This window comes from Coenobita brevimanus, chromosome 26 (genome assembly GCF_032717465.1).
Source record: "Coenobita brevimanus isolate Jiangsu-jjx chromosome 26, ASM3271746v2, whole genome shotgun sequence".
Classification (NCBI taxonomy): Eukaryota; Metazoa; Arthropoda; class Malacostraca; order Decapoda; family Coenobitidae; genus Coenobita; species Coenobita brevimanus.
In genome coordinates this window covers 37354966-37375080 of record NC_136979.1, presented here as the reverse complement: position 1 = coordinate 37375080, position 20115 = coordinate 37354966, and the positions used below count along the sequence as shown (strand labels likewise).

General features: G+C 40.2%; 1 protein-coding gene across 1 annotated transcript in view; it reads right to left on the bottom strand.

Annotated features, from left to right (window-relative positions):
• The window catches only part of Sbf (SET domain binding factor), a 219984-nt gene that overhangs the window by 89477 nt on the left and 110392 nt on the right, over positions 1–20115 (bottom strand). Inside the window, exons 21-24 of the mRNA XM_080268179.1 lie at positions 19703–19898; positions 9037–9173; positions 6964–7145; positions 6567–6775 (exon numbers count right to left, since the gene is read on the bottom strand). Coding sequence (XP_080124305.1) covers positions 6567–6775; positions 6964–7145; positions 9037–9173; positions 19703–19898 — 724 coding nt within the window. The remainder of the gene's footprint in view (positions 1–6566; positions 6776–6963; positions 7146–9036; positions 9174–19702; positions 19899–20115) is intronic.

Genomic DNA, 20115 nt, shown 5'->3' with positions numbered 1-20115 from the left:
GGAGTGATTGTCTAGGCCCTCCAGCTATTTCCTAGCCTCAGGGAAGACCCCTGGTGATGACTTGGACATACTTTAGGTTGTTGGCTTTTTTTTTTTTTTTTCCCCTTAAGGTTTTGTGGTCATAGGACCTCATCCATATACCCACTGAACCCATATCAACCTCACTATACATTAAATGCTGTGTGATGGGCTTCCACTTCATGCATTATCACTGTGTAACATGACATCTGCAAATATCACTGGGTAAATTGCAATGCACAAATAGTGCCACTGAAACCCATGTTATATGGCTGATTGGTATGGTGAAATCCCAGAATTTCCCAAAGTCCCTCTCTTGGCCCTCTTGGAAAATTTTACACTCTCCTCATTATACCTAACATTACTGTACACACACAACCACTAGAAACATCACTGGACATAAAAAAGGGTTAGTCAGACTGTACAGTGTGTTAAATAAGTGCCACGCTCTCATTCCAGCAGCAAAAGTAAATCATACCATTCTCCCTGTCAATCATCGTCATCAGGTGGATTTGAGTGTTCATGAAAGTGTTTCTTACTTAGAAAGACATTAAATTTTGGGTATACAACATTACAAACAAATATATAAATATAGTTTGGCAAGTACTGTTTTTAATTTTGGATGCATGATATGTATTAATTATATGATAGAAATTAAGTGATATAATTTATGTTCTCCACTATCATTAGCTGGTGAAGTAGCACCACCAGACATAACTATGTGTTGAGTTAGGATCAGTATCTTCAGTTGACAACTTGTCTACCTAAAGGTAGGTGAAAAACTATTTTGATGGTACAAAGTGATGAAAAACTTAGCTGAAAGAAGAAAATATGCATAGTGAGTGGTGGCGAAAAGGTACGAGACAAGAGGAAGGAAGCACGAGAAACTTACCTAGCTGTGCATGAATACTTGATTGTTTATAGCCAACTGGTCAAGCAAAAAAAGACCATTTCATATCCCATAATTTTAGCTGTGTTGAATTATGACCCTTTGTTTTAGTCAAAGCCAACAGAAAGACAATGTTTTGCTTATTCTGCATGGGATGAGTAGGTGTCTACATGGTCCAACACTGAAACTTTGGGGGGGATGGCCAGGGATGTTGGACTACAGTAGTGTGGGCCAACCACGCAGCGTACAGCAGCTGTAGGAACTCATATTCAAGAGGTGTTTGATCAATCACTCTAATGTTTTTATATGTCAATTAATGTACCTTTAGTATTTTGTGTCTCCCTCAAGCAACAAACAATTCTTATCTCTACTTTGATTTAGTGTGAGACTGATTTAAAGCAAGTTCTTTTAGAACCTATCTCTCGATAAACTGATGTCCTATGGTATTAAACACTTTCTGAAACTGTTTTATTGTCCCCCTGTGTTAACTGGGTCAGGTCAGGGTTCATCCTTCTGTGCAAAACGTGTTCAGTGCAAATCTGTCAAGCACAAAATGAGGGTTCATATTTGTTGTGCACAGAATGAGGATCTACTGCATAATAATAATGAAGATGACTATTACAAAGATGATGATATTGCTGACATGATGACCAAAATAATGAAGATAATGATGAATGATATAGGTAACTCTTTATGATCGGTGGTTTGATATGTACAACTCTGAAGAGAGCAACCTTGTAGTCTGCAAAATAATTTTCAAACTGCTATTCTCATTGCAATCAGTTTTTCCAAACTCGGTACATGAAACTCGGTAATTTTGTTGCACATATAAGATTACGGAATCCTGATACCAGGAGAGGCCTCCTCAGTTATGGTACACTAAGCTCATACTGGTACAGAATCAATGTCTTATATAGTATGAAAAGTCTATCAATCTATCTATCTATCTATTGCCAGATGCCTTAATCTTGTAAGGGGTGGCCACAAACAAATCGCCTCCATGTTGCCTTGTCCCCTGCCATTTCACTGCCCTGCTCCTAGCTCACACCCCCCTCTCTCATATGCCTCTCCACTCCATCCCTCCATCTCATCCTTGGCCTCCCCCTCCCTCTCTCCCCATCCACCTCAATCATATACACTCTCCTCATCAGTGTCTCACTCTCCACCCTCTCCACATGGCCAAACCACCTCAATGTATTTCTCCTAACGCTTCCTATCACATCCACATCCACACCACATTGCTCCATCATTTCCTTATTTTTATTTTATTTATTTTTTTTTTATGTTTCTCCATATGACTCCACATGCTCCTCTCAAATACCAGTAATTCATTTCCACTGCTCTCACTCCTGACTTCTGTCCCTCCAACAAGATCCAAGCTTCACTTCCATACGTTAAGAGTTGGTATCACAATACTGTCATGTAATAACTTTTTCACTTCCACGCTCACTTCCCTGTTTCTTGTCACTGCTTTCAAGGAACCAGCAACCTTTCTTCCTTGTTGTACTCTTTCAAGCACTTCACCCTCTAAACTTCCACCCTTACTCATCACACTACCCATGTACTTGAAGGCACTCACATTTTCCATTTCCTCCTCATCCAACCTCATTGTACATTCACTGACTTCACTCCTCTCAAAGACCATAACTTTACTCTTCCCTACATTCAATATAGATAAACTTAACCCCTCCCTGGCCGCCAGCATCAAATGATGTCTAAATGATAAATGGCCGCAGGCATCTTTTGAGTGCAGCCTATAAAAAGCTGCAAAAATTTTTAGGAACGTGAACGAACGTCCTGAACATCTTCAGACTGACCTACACTACACTCCCATACACCCCATCAAGCAGTTCAGTGCCTGCTGCTGTGATGAGTGGATTTTTTTATTTTTTCATTCCTGGCCATGCCTAAACAAGCACAACTACACCCATTATCTCGACCTAGGCAGAAAATATCATCTTTGTCCTCTCTTGCAAAACACACACAACCACCTGTTTATGATTATGAATTAATACAGGTACTAACAAAAAAGACATAATACGAGAAAAATACATTTATGTCTCGGTATCTTTACTTATCTGCTCAGGTTTGATGTAATGGTTTGGATCATTCAATGCAGTGTGACTTGTTAAAAACCGTGAAAACTTTTGGGAAGTGAACGAACATCACGGACATAAGGCTGACCTTCACTTCACCCTCTCACATATCATATGTCAGTTCACCACCTGCTGCCGAATTGAGTGGATGTACGATATTTCGCTCATGGCCATGCCTAAAAACACATAATTACATCCATTATCTCGACCCAGACAGAAAATATAATCTTTTTCCTCCCTTGCTAAACACACACAACCACCCTGTTTATGAGACAGCAACATATATTGCAAAGATAACAAGGTAATATGATAGAGAAAGGTGCACATGTTATTATGGAAAAAATACGTTTTCCTCCGTCTGTAAACGTATTTATTTCTGCTTTGTCTCTGTATTCGTAGTTTTGAAACTGCATTACAATTCTATTTTTAGCCATGCACGTGGTGTGAGAACTGGAAGATGCGACTCAACTTCTGTATTGATAATCAGATCTGACCCTCCACTTTCATCTCCTGTGGGAGTGCCTACCCTCGGAGGACAGAAAATTTTTTCATTTAGGACTAAAAATTCAACCCTTTCACTCCCTTTTCCAAGCATGGGCACAATGATAACGTAAAAAAAACTCAAAATTACCATACACATATTTTATACAAAAAGGTGAGAGTTAGAGAAAGAACAGAGAAATTAGTTGGAGAAGAACAGGGAGGCTTTAGGAAGGGAAGAGGTTGTGTAGATCAGTTATTCATTCTTAGATCTTTAGTGGAAAAGCTTCTAGAGAAGGGAAAGAAGTTGAATGTGGCTTTCATGGATTTGGAGAAAGCATATGACAGGGTGGATAGACAAGGATTGTGGAGAGTATTAAGAATATATGGAGTAGATGGAAAGTTGTTGAATGCTGTGAAGAGTATGTATGATGGTGCGAAGGCTGCAGTGCGTGTGGATGGTGAACTAAGTGAATTTTTCTCTTTGGAGGTTGGGTTGAAACAGGGATGTGTCATATCTCCATGGTTGTTCAATCTGTACATGGATGGGGTAATAAAAGAGGTACAAGGTAGGGTAGTGGATGTTGGAGTGGCCCTGGTGAGAGAGGATAGTGTTTGGAAACTCCCTGTACTGTTGTTTGCAGATGATACTGTGTTGTTGAGTGAAGACGAAGGGGAGCTGCAAGGCTTGGTGGATGAGTTTGAGAGAGTGTGTAAGAAACGGAATCTAAAGGTGAATGTAGGGAAGAGTAAAGTGATGGTCTTTGAGAGAGGTGAAGTTAGTGAATGTACAGCGAGGTTGGATGGTGAGGAATTGGAAAATGTGAGTACGTTTAAGTACTTGGGTAGTGTGATGAGTAAGGATGGAGGTTTGGAGGGTGAAGTGCTTGAAAGGGTACAGCAGGGAAGAAAGGTTGCTGGTTCTTTGAAAGCAGTGATAAGAAACAGGGAAGTGAGCATGGAAGTGAAAAAGTTACTACATGACAGTATTGTGATACCAACTCTAACATACGGAAGTGAAGCTTGGACATTGTTGGAAGGACACAAGTCAAGAGTGAGAGCAGTGGAAATGAGTTATTTAAGAGGAGCCTATGGAGTCACGTGGAGAGACAGGCTGACGAATGAGGATATAAAGGAGCGTTGTGGTGTGGATGTGAATGTGATAGGAAGCGTTATGAGGAACACACTGAGGTGGTTTGGCCATGTGGAGAGGATGGAGGGTGAGAGACTGACGAACAGAGTGTATGCGAGTGAGGTGGAGGGGGGAAGAGGGAGGGGGAGGCCGAGGATGAGATGGAGGGATGGGGTGGAGAGGTATATGAGAGAGGGGGTTGTGAGTTGGGAGCAGGGCAGCGAAATGGCGGGGGACAGAGCGACTTGGAGGCGATTTGTTTGTGGCCACCCCAAACGGGATTGAGGCGTCTGGCAATAGATAGATAGTGAAAAAAATATTCATAATAATTTTTTTTCCAGCCATTCCTAACATATTATGTACTGAAATCATTTGATATCATCATATCTCATGTATGTGCAACATTTCAGCACCATTTGCATTGTTTGGGAGGGTAAAAAAAAAAATAACAACACCTGCGAATTTGCACTGGAGCAGTACCTCTGGGCGGCGGATATCAGTTGCCGATATTTCTGCAACTTTCGCACTCCAATGCAAGCCACAGACTGGGTCTAGGAAGCTGGGATTTGCACTGTTAGGTGCGTCTAAGCTTTCTCTTCAATATGGCAAGGAAAAAAAATCAATTTTCCATACTTCAGAAAATGGCCCGCACGTCAGCCCACGGTGCGCAGAAAATTCCTGACCCACAGCCATGGAAGAGTTAAAGATGAAGGTTGAATATCCATGCTTACAACTAATAAATATATGACATCAACATGAACAAAACCACGGTAAGATAAATACTGAGGCTAAAGAGTTAAAACTAAATCAGACTTTCACAACTATTAAAATGGTAGCTTACTGTTCCCTTAACTAAAACAATTACCGGTAAAAAAGACCAACTTTAATTAAAGATTCTTCATGGTTACTAATGCATGTGAGGTCAAATATTGTATATTTTACCTGCTGACTACAAAAAGTTGTGAATAATACAGTATACCAAAGGTTCTCTGTTTTAGATAGCATGTTTATGTTAATTTGCCTGAGTCAGATGTATATGAAATTGCACGGATGAACTGACGACTATAGTAGCTATGAAAATACATCTTGTAGTTTTTAAAGTTCCTTTTCTTCTGATCATCCAATAATCCAGTACTCAATTCTTACTTTGGCACATTCAAAAGCATATTTTATAATTGGCTGTGCTATGCATCTCACTGTAATACGTTCATTTTTTCATGCATATGATGATCTACAGCAGAGCCTCTGGGATATGTATAATAAGACAAGGGTATCTTAGTTCTCTCTTATCTTGTGTGTTTTAGGATCTAGAAGGGTGCTTACACCAGAAATGGTCTGCAAATGGAGTATATTCCATCCATCCATCCATCATACAATCCTGCGTTGCCCCATGAGGAGCGTAGGAGCCCGGTCCTGACGTTTAAGATGAAAGTGACCAGCCTCGCTCATCCCTGAGTGGCATTTCGTAAGCAGTAAACCCCAACCATTACTTGGATATAAACCTTCACCAGCTCAATCCAATTGGAGCGCCATAATTACCCACTAAACCACCAGGTGCCAAAATTTGGTTATATGGTCACCACCCAGCATAGTAAATCATTTCCTGGTGTACAGGAAACCATTTGGCTTGTAATAGAGTCACCCACAGGCTGATGGAAGAGGAAAGAATGAAGGAAAGAAATACAGAAGAGGGAGTGTAAAGTCACTTGTAGGCAGAAGGACGAGGAAAGAATGAAGGAAAGAAAGACAGAAGAGGATGGACGGACAGAAGGATGGAGGAGAGGAAAGGGCAGACACTCGAGGGCAGCACTATATTGAGTGAGTGGATGGTGAGTGCCCTCACCTACCACACTGGAGTATATGCCCAAAACAATATCTTTAACTCATGCAGTTCACACTATAATGTGTGAAAAATTAGTTATCACTATGTTAAAAAGAAAATAAAGCTTACTGGAAAGGTCGTCATCATGTGGGAGGTCCTCATTACTTAGGTCCATGTTGGTCATCTGTGAGAGGCTCATGCGACCTGGGGAAGTCATAGCTTTGCTTCCACTGCTACTGTTGTTATTAGGGAAGACATATTTGTGGCGCTTCCCTCCCTTGCCTGACTTGAGACCTGCTGCCTTGGCTGTCTTCAGCAGGGTTTTCTTGGCAAATCCACTGTCAAAGCACGGTGTACTAGGTTAGATATACCTAGTCCACATACATTATCAAAGTGTTCAGGAAAAAAAAAAAAAGGTCACATGTACCTATAATTACTGTACTTAGGAAAAATGCTTTCTATTAAGTTACCATAAATGACAGACCAAATTATACGTGTCTATCTTCTCTGTCTCTCCATGACTGACCGTAGTGTGCCATATCCAGGCTTGTCTTTCTGTTGTCTGCTAGGGGTTTGAGGTACATGACTATGGCCCACAAAGGCAAAGAGATGGTTGATGGTAGGTGGGTGGCGGTAGCGGTTGATAGTCTTGCGCATTTGCTCTATACTCTCCTGTGGAACCTCCTCATCAAATGCAACCTTTATCAGCTGTAATGAAAAAATAGTGCCATTAAAGTATGGAAAAAAAAAAATATTAATGGAAGTGAGACATTGTATTCACACATAAAACACAGGTTAATATAAGTGTGTAGTCACTACAAAGCTAGAGCACTGAGTATCAGATACACAAGGAGTGAAATACAGCTTTTAATGCCAGATTCATAGGCAGCATTCCATATTCATATACAGCATTCCATAAACTTTCTTTGTCATAACCTTTAATGTAGAATTTTCCCACTCTGCAGACCCGAAGTGTTTACAGATAGTTTGAATTGTCAGAGCTGACAGTTATATTGATATATATGTATGTCTTCTTAGTGTAATAGGAAAAGTATTTGGTAGGATACTTATTGACAAAGTTAGGGAAATAACAGACGAATTAGTTGGAGAAGAACAGGGAAGTTTTGGGAAGGGAAGAGGTTGTGTAGATCAGATATTTTCATTCTCAGATCTTTAGTTGAAAAGTTTCTAGAGAAGGGAAAGAAGTTGTATGTGGTCTATACAGATTTGGAGAAAGCATATGACAGCGTGGATAGACAAGGATTGTGGAAAGTATTAAGAATATATGGAGTAGATAGGATGTTGTTGAATGCTGTGAAGAGTACGTATGAGAGTGCTAAGGCTGCAGTGCATGTGGATAGTGAACTGAGTGAATTTTTCTATTTGAAGGTTGGCCTGAAACAGGGATGTGTCATGTCTCCATGGTTGTTCAATCTGCGGTTATAAAAGAGATACAAGGTAGGGCAGTGGATGTTGGAGTGGCCCTAATGAGTGAGAACAGTGTTTGGAAACTCCCTGTACTGTTGTCTGCAGATGATACTGTGTTATTAAGTGAAGACGAAGGGGAGCAGCAAGGCTTGGTGGATGTGTTTGGGAGAGTGTGTAAAAAACGGAATCTAAAGGTGAATGTAGAGAAGAGTAAAGTTATGGTCTTCGAGAGAAGTGAAGTCACTGAATGTACAGTGAGGTTGGTTGAGGAGGAAATGGAAAATGTGAGTACGTTTAAGTACTTGGGTAGTGTGATGAGTAAGGATGGAAGCATGGAGGATGAAGTGCTTGAAAGGATACAACAAGGAAAAAAGGTTGCTGGTTCCTTGAAAGCAGTGATAAGAAACAGGGAAGTGAGCATGGAAGTGAAATAGTTATTACATGACAGTATTGTGATACCAACTCTAACGTACGGAAGTGAAGCCTGGACCTTGTTGGAGGGACACAAGTTGAGAGTGAATGCAGTGGAAATTAGTTATTTGAGAGGAGCATGTGGAATCACATGGACAGACAGACTGACATATGAGGATGTGAGGGAGCATTTTGGTGTGGATGTGGATGTGATTCGAAGCGTTAGGAGAAACACACTGAGGTGGTTTGACCATGTGGAGAGGATAGAGAGAGAGAGACTGATGAGGAGAGTGTATATGAGTGAGGTGGAGGGGGAGAGTGGGAAGGGGAGGCCAAGGATGAGATGGAGGGATGGAGTGGAGAGGTATATGAGAGAGGGGTGTGTGACCTGGGAGCAGGGCAGTGAAATGGCGGGGACAGGGCGACACAGAGGCAATTTGTTTGTGGCCACCCTATAAGAGTTTAAGGCATCTGGCAATAGATGGACAGATAGAGATTTATCTACTCAAGTTCATTCAAGAAATGAGAATACAAGTTTTCATGAAAATGTGACATATAATGTTTGGCTGGTAAAAAAAGACATTTCCAGTGGGTAACGTTTTCAGTTTTGGTTTACTGGTGCTACTTATTAATGAGCTAAAACCCAAATACAGAGGCAGTAGAAGGATTATGTGAGAGAAAGCTACAACCTGCACTGCTGTAGTATACTGATATGAGTCATCTGTCAATACAGACAGCAAACCAAATGAGTTGCAGTTACCTGGAATGTGTTAGATCTGATCTGGAGTCCTTCATTCAGCCACTGATCCATAGGCCCTGGGTGTTGGTTGGCTGGGACGCGCTTCTCGCGTGTAATGGATGACACTGGCATTGATCGCACCACAACCTGCTCACACGCTGCATAAAGACCAAGAGTAATAAGCAGTTAATTACATAAATCCAGAGTTAGTCCTGATGAAGAACTCATATTATATATATACATATATATATATATATATATATATATATATATATATATATATATATATATATATATATATATATATATATATATATATATATATATATATATACACACAGTGTATCTATCTATCTATATTTATATATATATATATATATATATATCATTTCCCGTGGCACCCCACGGGATGCATAGGGCCTCGATGAACTCTCTCCACCAATATTTGTCTCTTGCCATCTCCTTCAGGTCCCACCAACACTCCTCTCCTGTTTCTCTTTTCATTATCCTCAACCAGGTTTCCCTAGGCATACCTCTACCTCTTCTTCCTCTAGCAGTCCACTCTGGCACATCCTGTATTAAACTGCCTTCTTTTCTGTATATGTGCCCCAGCCACTTCCAGCGAGACAGGCTCACATATTCATTAACTGGTTCCACTCTCGTAATATTCCTTACTCTTTCATTTGTAACTCTGTCTTGCCACTTTACCTTAAGAATCCTTCTCAGTATTTTATTCTCAAATCCTAATACTTTCTGATTTGTTGCAATTGTACTGTACCATGACTCATGCCCATAAATTAAAATTGGTCTAACCATAGACTTGTAAATTTTCACTTTAGTATGTACCAAAAGCATGTTATTATTCCAAACTGATTTCAACATTCCAACAGCTCGCCAAGCCTGTCTAGTCCTCTCCTGAATTTCATTGTTTAATGATCCATTAGATGATACAATCATTCCCAGATATTTAAAGTTTTCTACATTCTTAACCACATTATTCCCACTTACACAATCGATTTGGTTCTCCACGTTCATATTAATAATTTCAGTCTTTCCACAATTTATTACCAATCCCACTTTTTCTCCTTCCTCCACCAGACAATCAAGCACCCTCTGCATCTAGTAAATACTTCCGCAAATCAGTACAATATCAGCATTGTCCAAATCCATCAGCCTCTTATTTTCTTTCCAGTTAATTCCTGCACCTGTTCTTCTTACAACCTTTCTCATAACATAATCCATAACCAAAACAAACAGCAAAGGCGAAAGAACTCCTCCTTGAATCACTCCTGACCTAACTTCAAATGGATCAATCAAAGAACCACCCACCATTACCTTACAAAAAGTACCTTCATGCAGGCTTCTGATAATATTTAAAAACTTTTCTGGTATACCATAGAATCTCATAATTTTCAACATAGCTCCACGTGAAACACTATCAAACGGCTTTTCAAAATTCACAAAACACATACTTAGTGGCATTTTCATCTCATTAGCTTGTTGCATTAGATGCCTTACAATAAAAATCTGATCATTACAACCTCGACCCTTCCTAAATCCCACTTGTTCTTCTCTTAAAATTTTATCAATTACTGGCTCTATTCTGTTCAACAAGATTTTGGAAAAGACTTTTGCAACTACAGGTGTCAAAGTTATCCCCCTCCAATTGCCACACATACTTAAATCTCCCTTTTTTGGTATTTTTATAATCACTCCATTTTTCCACTCTTCTGGAATTCCACCATCATCCCAAGCCACATTAAAAAGTATCAAAAGCGCATTCATCAACTCATCATTTTCCAACTTAAGCATTTCAGGAAATATTCCATCCTCTCCTGGGGCCTTAACCCCTTAACCGCGGGGCGTCACTTTCGTGACGCTTGGGAGCAAGGGATCATACCACAGGGCGTCACTTTTGTGATTCTGTGATATTTTGAATTCACCCGGGCTTTCATGTGGTGGCTTGTATCATCTATCAGTACTGCCAATGTCCAACACTAGTCAGCACTCCTAATCTCATCTGTACTCCCATCCATTGTTGACAATTAAGCCATTTCTCCCCGTTCTTGACTCCCCTCCCTACCCCCCCTCCATTACTCTATCCTCTCGCCTGCCCAACCGTGCTACGCTAAGTAAATCTTCCCTGGAATTTTTCACTGATTTCATCCATTGAAATAAGCCCTATGCCTTATTCTTATACCAAATAATATATACAAGAAAGAAATAAGGTAAGTGAGAGTGCCATACACCTGGAATTGGCTAATTATCACCTGACAACACCTCACGTGCACTCGTTCCCTAATTTTCGCTGTTTATTTCCCCTTGAAATATGCCATATAATCAATTTTCGTAATAAATATACATATAAGGAGGGAAGGGAGAAGCCTAAGTGATATTTACATTCACCTGGAACTACCTAATTTATTATGTATTGTCTAGATTTCCTGCCAATCATTTCACTGCTATATATTAGCTGCTGTCAAGAGGCTAACGTTGGCAGTAATGCATTTCCCTAGGTAGGCCACCACCCCGGCCCATCCTTATCAGTTCACTCTCATCTTCCAATGTGAAGGTACGTCTGTTTGCTCCTGCTTACTTCAGGCACTTTTCACCCCCACACAAAGGGCCCTGTGACCTTTACCCCCTACTAAACCTTGTGTGGAAAGAGGTAAAGGGCTGACAATTGATAAAAGAGTGACTACGATCTTTCTATTGAGTAAAACAGTGCAAGTGGAATTGTAAATAATGTGTAAACAGCAAGTGAGAGTAATGAATGTAAATATACGTGAACAGTGGAAAATAGTTTTATAAGTTACTTCAAGTGACAGTGCATAACACAGTGTAAATAAAATAGAAATGTAAATAACGTAAATAAAATAGAGAACGTAAATAGAAATGTAAATGAGTAGTATTATAAGAATACGAGTATATACCCTAGGAGTAATGAAAGTGAAAATTTCACTCTAGCATGTATGAATACTATGAGTTATGAGAGTGAAGGTGAAAGTGACATTCACTCTCAATGCTAGTATACAGGACAAGAAAGTGAATGCTACATATTTTACTGAAAGAAATTGAATCCCTACAGTGACAATAAACTAATACTACTGAAGGAAACTTATGGATAAAGACTGTAGATATATATACGTGTTATATAGTAATAGAAATATAAAGTGTGAGGGGTTTTATGAATAATAAATGACAGAATACCAACAGCGAACTAGCGCAAGTGGGAAGGTCATACGCACTCGTAATTTTCATTGCTTTCACAGTGGTTTTTATTTGGAGTATGGATCCCAAACTACTTGATAATCATAGAGTAGTGTTTATAGTGTTAATATCTGGCTGTGGTAATCATATTACGGGTTGTCAGGATGTGTAAAGTGGAGACTTCGTTACCCAACTTCAGAGGTCTCCACCAGTCCTACGGTAATCGACGAAGGCTCAACAAACATCCCAGGAGAAAGCTGAAGGTATGTGCCATATGCAAATGTAATTTTAATATTCTAGGACTAATAACTGATTTTTGGCAAATATTTTTTGAGAGTCTGTCGGAGCCCGAATAACCCCGCGGGAGACGCAAAACATTGGGAAACATGCCCGCGGTGTAAGGGTTAAAATTCTTTAACTCCTTTATAGATTTTGCTACCTCTTCCAAGGTTATATCCCATTTCTATCGGCAAATCTCTCTCGGCTGGCAAAATGTCCTCTTCAGCTGGGATTGGTCTATTTAGAACAGATTCAAAATGCTCTTCCCACCTTCCTTTTATATCCAAACCTTCAGTCATCAAATTACCATTTCTATCTCGTACAGGTATTTCCTTCCTTCTCTTTTCAGTCCCAGTTAACTCCTTTATGACCTGATACGCTGCTCTTGTGCTCTGACCGTCATTTTTACTTAATTTAATTTCTGTCTCTGTTGCCTTTTCATCATATAACCTCCTCTTATCATGTCTAACGAGTCTTTTTACTTCAGAATGTAAACTCCAATACTTTGCTCTAAGCACTTCAACTAGCTGGCCATCAACAATGTTGTTCTTCACTTCTTAACTTTGCCTCTTTCCTTTTCTGAATTGCATTCCATGTTTCATCTGACATCCACTTTTTCCTTCTCGCTTTTCCCTTTTTCTTAATAGTAACCTTAGCACTCTCATGCAAAATCTCTTTTACCTCTCTCCACATTTGATTAATATCATGGTCTTCAGATTCCATTAAAGTCTGCAGGACTAGAAACCTGTTCCTACATTCCCTTCAAAACTTTTCCTTCGTGTTCTCATCACTTCTCAGCTCATCAAAATCATAATTATTACCTCCTGTACAATTACCATTAACGTTTCTCTAAAGTATAATTTTAATCTTTGATACAACAAGTTGATGATCACTACCTATATCTGCCCCCCTCTTTAAGCAAACATCTTGCAAATAACTCCTATGCCTTCTGCTAATTGCAATGTGGTCAATCTGGTTACAATATTTACCACATGATGAAATCCAAGTAGTCTTATGTATATATTCTTCTTTGCTCAAAGATAGTTCCACCAATTATAAGGTCATTTGCCAAACAAAAGCTTCCAAATCGCACCCCATTTTCGTTTCTTATACCAACACCCTCCTTACCCATACAATCTTCAAAGCCCTCCCTACTATTGCCAACAATCGCATTGAAATCACCAATGCAAACTAACACATCATGTCTTGCCGCTCTATTCACTACATCCTGCAGCTTCTCATAAAAGTCATCCTTCATTTTATCAGCAGCCTCATTTGTCGAAGCGTACCCTAACAGCACAGGGGTTCAGTTGATATATGAAATGAATATACTGAGATTAAGAAGCACGTAAAGTGACTAGCGAAAAGGAAAAAGGAGGTAAATGATGACCTAGGACGAAAAATGAATGCACATCACTCTGAAAATAGAAAGTTATTAGGGAAAGAGGTGCAGAAATGTAGAAGTGACAGTGGAATGTAATGTGAAAATGTGAAGGATGTAAGTGGTAGATTATTAATCCATGGGGACAAAGTCAGGACCAAATGGAAAGAATATTTTGTAAGTCTGATGAATGGGAACTGAGAAAGCAAAGTGGCTGTTAACATGATTGGTTTTGGGAGTGTACAGAGAAGGAATGCAGTGCCAGGAAACGTTACACTCACACAGAAGAAAGCTGTGAAGCAGTAGAAAAATGGGAAAGTTGCTGAGGTTGATGAGTTGTATACACAGATGATTAAATGTAGTGGAGAAAGTGGAATGAAGTGTTTGTCGGTGATATATAAGAAGACACAGATAAGTGAAAGTGTGCCATCAGAGTGGAAAAAGGTAGTGATTGTAGCCCTGCACAAAAATAAAGGTGAGTGAAATGAGTGCAAAAATTATTGTGGCATAAGTCTACTGCATGTGGTAGGGAAGGTATATGGAAGAATTGCTACAGAGAAAGTTGGAGAGAGATCAGAAGTCCCAGTGAGTAACAAATAGGGTGGCTTTAGGAGTGGCAGAGGATGTGTGGATCAAATATTTGCAGTAAGACTGATAGTGTAGAAGGAATGTGCGAAGGACTACAAGGTGTTTGTTTATAGCATTTATGGATCTGGAAAAAGCATACGACAAACTAGACAGACAAGGATTGTGGAAGGTTCTGTGCTTCTACGGTGCAGATGGCATGCTGCTAGTACATCAAGAGTTTTCATGATGGTAGTGAGGCATGTGTAAGGGAAAATGGGCATCTAAGTGATTGGTTCACGATCAATGTGGGCATGCGACAAGGTTGTGTGATGCCCCCATGGTTGTTCAATACACAAATGGATGGGGAGATGAGAGAAGTAAATACAAGAGTAATGGAGAAAGGGATGGTGTTGGAAATGAATGGTGGTGGATGGAATATCCCAAATTTGTTGTATGCTGATGATGCGGTGCTACTTGCAAATATCGGACAAGAGCTTGGTAAACTAGTGCAGTGATATGTAGAGGTCTGTGGGATTTGTGCTATGAGAATAAATGCAGGAAGGAATAAAGTGATGGTTATTGAGAGAGAAGGTGACTCCCAGTGTGATTTTACAGTGAATGAAAAGAGACTGGAATTGGTGGGAGAGCTCAAATACCTGTGTACAGTGACAGAAAAGAGGGGAAAATGTTCAAAAGAAGTTGAAAGTAGAAAGACACAAGGAAGGAAAGTAGCTGGGGCTATGAAGGCCTTGATAAGAAACAGAGGCTTGAGTGTTGCAGCTGCACTAGGCTTACATGAAGGAGAGTTAGTGCCAACTTTAACATACGGATATGAGACAATTGTGTGGCATGAAAATAATGTTAGGAGTAAGAGCAGTCGAGATGGGACTGATGAGGAACACATGTGGCATATACAGAGTGGATAGGATACGGAATACAGTAAAACCTCACTCTAATGGAGAAATTGGGGCCCCAAGCCATTCCGAAAAAAGCGAAATTCTGATAAAAGCAACATCCGAACTTCCCCCTGCTAACCCGGACTTTTTCCGATATATCAAACATTAGTACGGATCGCACCAACAGTTTTTAAATTGTTTTCACTGTCACTGCAGTGCTGTACTGAATTATACATTCACAAAAATAATCAAATGGTAAAATACATATAATAATACTGTACTGTACACCGATAAGCATGTCTTTTATTTATGTTATTGTGGTGAACATAGCTGAAGTGGTAAGGCAGTCCACACTGTTTCTGGCTTTACTGGACTTTTCATTATCATCATCTAATCCTCCATTGCCCCATGAGGAGCGTAGGAGCCTGGGGATGGGCAAGTTGGTCCTGACATTTAAGATGAGAGAGACCGGCCTCACACATCCCGGAATGGCATTACATGAGCAACAAACCCCAACCATCCCTTGGATATAAACCTACACAGGTTCAATCTGATTGGAGTGCCTTAATTATCCACTAAACCACCAGGTGCCATAATTTGGTTACAATATATGGTTACCACCCAGTGTAGTAAACGGTTTCTTGGTTTACAGGAAACCATTTGGCTTGTCACTCAGTGTAGAGTCCCCTGTAGACAGAAGGAAGAGGAAAGAATGAAAGAAAGAAAGACAGAAGAGGACGAAAGGAAAGAAGGAAGGAAGAAAGGAATGGGCAGTTACCCATAAGCAGCACTACACTGAGCGAGTGGACGGTGAGTGCACACACCTACCAGTATCAGACTTTATCCGTTATATAAGAATTTAGTCTGGTAGCACCTCGATTCCAATAAAAGAGAATTCCAGTCTATTGAAGTCCATTATATCAAGGTTTTATTGTAATGAGATTTGTGAAAGATGTAGAGTGAGGAAGTCTGTGAACACCAGAACCGAAGAGAGTGTACTGGGATGGTTTGGTCACATGATAAGAATGGATGTCAATGGAGTGGTGAAAAAGGCATATCTGAGCCAATTTGGATGAGGAAGGAGGCGAGGTAGGTCAAGAAGAAGGTGGAGGAATAAGGTGGATGGGTGTGTGAGGAAGAGTGGTACGGAAAATGGTTAGGTTAAGGGACTGACAGGAGACCAAGATAGCTCAATGAATTTTGTGTGGAGATACGCATAACCAGGGATTTGGCACCCCTTCTTAATATGACAGCGTTTAGTCTGACTTTATCAGATGGGTATATGTGAAGCTACAGAATGTGGTGAAAGTTTTTTGGACTATCTGATGAAGCCAGGATTCCGTGGTCTTGAATGATGAGTGAATGGAAGTGTGGCCCATTGAACTGAGCAAAACTTAGGCTGTCTGGACACTGCTACTTCTCACCCTGTCCTAAGGTGGGAAAGGAGGTCTGGATGATGATGATGATGATGATGATGATGATGTTTTGGGAGAGACTTAGAGTGCAATGTAGGCTCGTTTGTATACGGACACCATGGCCGTCCAGGAATGCAATGGAGAGTACAAAAGAGTACAAAGGAAAGCAAACAAACAGCAACAGACCTAATGCTCCTTTTGAGGCTGCTTGTTACAGACAAGACTATCACTATGATATCTAATTCTACAAGCTGAAGGTAAGGATAGTAAAGCAAAGACAGTGAGAGAACATCCACCTACCTGCTGCCAGCCAATAAAAAATCTGCATTAGGATTCTCCCACCTCTGCCTCAGCCAATCAAAACTCTTCTACTCCCTACCACTGCATCTCCCCTCCCAACCCACCACCAACATCCTGTGAGCTGTGCAGCCCACCAACTGTCAACCCTCCCTCCCTCAACACTCCACCACTTTCATATTGCAGTGCAGCATATCCCCATTATTTCTGTGCATGCACACACACACACACACACACACACACACACACACACACACACACACACACACACACACACACACACATAACAAGTATGAAATGTAAGTTTAAGGATAAAAGAAAAAAAATAAGCTACCTTGGGGAAAAGTAGAGCTAAGTCAGAAGTTATGTGAAGAACAAGTTTTGCAAAAAATTATACTGTAAGTGAATTCACAGCAAACTGTCACTTTTATATTGTACAACAAAAAAAAAACACACAACTAGCTAGAAACTGATAAAAATATAACATAAACTTACATATTACGCTTGTGATATGGTGTTTGAATCCAAGGGTCTGAATGATGTGTGAATGACTCTGTGGCCCATTTACGGGGGCAAGCTGCTGATAATTACGGTAACCTACTTTTATATTTTATGGTAACTATCAAACTTCATGGGAATGTGTCAGTATAAATGACTGTGACAGAGCACACCCAAAAATGATAAATGTACTGTACTTACTGTATTATTAAGACATTATCATTATTCAATGTGAAAACACTAAAAACATATATAGTAATTTACAAGTACAATAAGTCTCTGCAAACTACATATATACATATCTTAGCATAAACAACTATGAATGCCAGCTCACAAAAACTTGTATCAAATGCCAGTGATCTACGAAATACATCAGTGTTAATGGGCTTTCCACCTGATAGGTCAAAAGACATTCCATATACAGCTTCACATTCACCTATCTGACTGTCAAGCTGAAGACTGTGAAGTTAAAAAGGGCTGCCAAACCCTAGTCATACACTCCTTTGCACAAAATTCACCCTGCTAGCTCAGCTGTTTGTCAGTTCCCTAGCCTTGTTCACTCCTATACTTCTATTTCTCTTAATCATTTACAGTATCTATCCACCTTCTTCTAGGCCTACCACATTCCCAACCTTCAAACTCATGTCAGATATACTTTTTTCACCACTATTCGCACCCATTTTCTGCACATGCCCATACCAGCTGCACACACTCTCTTCAACTGCGCCGTCCACAGACTTCCTTATTCCTCATCTTTTACGAGCCAGAGTATGCTGTATCCTATCCACTCTTTGCATTCCATACACATTCCCCAACAGTCTTATGTCCACTGATCTTACTCCTGAATAGTGAATGCATGGGATGTGGCCCATTCAACTGGATAAATTTTGGTTAGGCTCACATTCTATCAATTTTTTTCTGGCTCTCTGGACCCTACTTCACCCTACCATAGGGTGGGAATGGAGATCTGGATGATGACAAAGAGTTTTCTTAGTCTGTTCAAATGCACATCATAATGGAACAGAGAAACTTCTTTGTCAACGAAAACCTAATAGTCATTGTTTTATTCTTGCTACCATGAAACAACATTATTCAGCTTTGGAGAACTTTATTAGCTAGACAGGGGGGGGTCAAGAGACTTCATCAACATCTTCACTAAAAAAAATAAAATAAATTAAAAAAAAATGCCATACAGGGATGAATGAGGTGGGTCACTCTCATCTTAAAGGCCAGAACAAACTTGCCTAGCCCCAGGCTCCTGTGCTCCTCATGAGGCAACAGGGGATTAGATGATGATGATGATGATGATGATGATGATGATGATGATGATGATGATGATGATGATGATGATGATGATGATTAACCCTTTAACCGCGGGCATTGTTTTGACCCGACTGGCCCCCCCCGCGGGGGTTCCAGCCAAAATGTAAACAAACTTTAAACCTTTATAACTCTGCACAGAATAAAGCTAGAGCGAAAAATAAGATACCGTTAGAAAGTACTAACCTTCAGCTTTGCAAAGATGTAGGTTTCATGATTTCGTTGACTATCATTGGACGGGCAGTGCCATTAGAAGTGAGCGATCTAAAATCACTATTTTTCGCCCAACACACCATTCCCAAATAACAACCACACTCTGATAATAATACTATAGACATATATGAACACTGCACATACGATAAACACCCACTCTGTGTTCACTGAGACAAGTAAAAGGCATTGTAATTGCCTGCACTTCACTGCCACATTAGCGCCATTGTCACTCACAAAGCTGGACATATACTGATGCGTATTTGGGCAGGGGTGGGGGTGGAGGCTGGGGGGCGGGAGGTGGGGGTCCGGGGGGTGGGAGGAGGGAGGTGGGGGTCAGGTGGAGTGAAAGAACTTAATAGCTACTCTCCCTTGAAACAATTGGCGCGCAGAAAAAACGCGAGGTATTCAAAATATACACAAACATTCCAGAATGACACCCGCAGTTTGGTCCAGTTTTTGCAATGTCATTCTGGAATGACAACTGCGGTTAAGGGGTTAATAAATAAAAAATCCCCTAATCTGAAAAAGTCCTTTGTAGGTAGCAAGTATGACAGTATAAAAGATGTTATCATAGTGAATGAGGTTAAGACTGCATAAAACTGTCATCTCACCATATGGATCAGTTGGAAGGCCTTTGAAGATAAGCCTGTAGTTGGTAAGGAAGAGTGCTCCTTCAGCTGGTAGAAGAATAGGTCCTCCAATGTGGCCGCCTGTGGACTCCTCTCGTCCGTCAGGTAACAAATACACACGCAGACCTTCAAATACTACTTCCTCTCCTGGGACCAATGATGGCACCAGAATCTTTGGCTGCAGAGAAAAAGATATGTCAACTTGTAAAAGGAGATGACAAAGACAGTAGGAGGAATAAGGAAAAAACAAAAAATGTTTATATGTTTAAAAGACATAAGGGTGAGTAATGAAAAGAAGTGAAAAAATGGAGGTATGCTAAATGAAGCATACTTTACAGTATACACAGCACATTTTTTTTCCACAAAAAGAAAGTAAGCAATTTCTGGATGCCTGC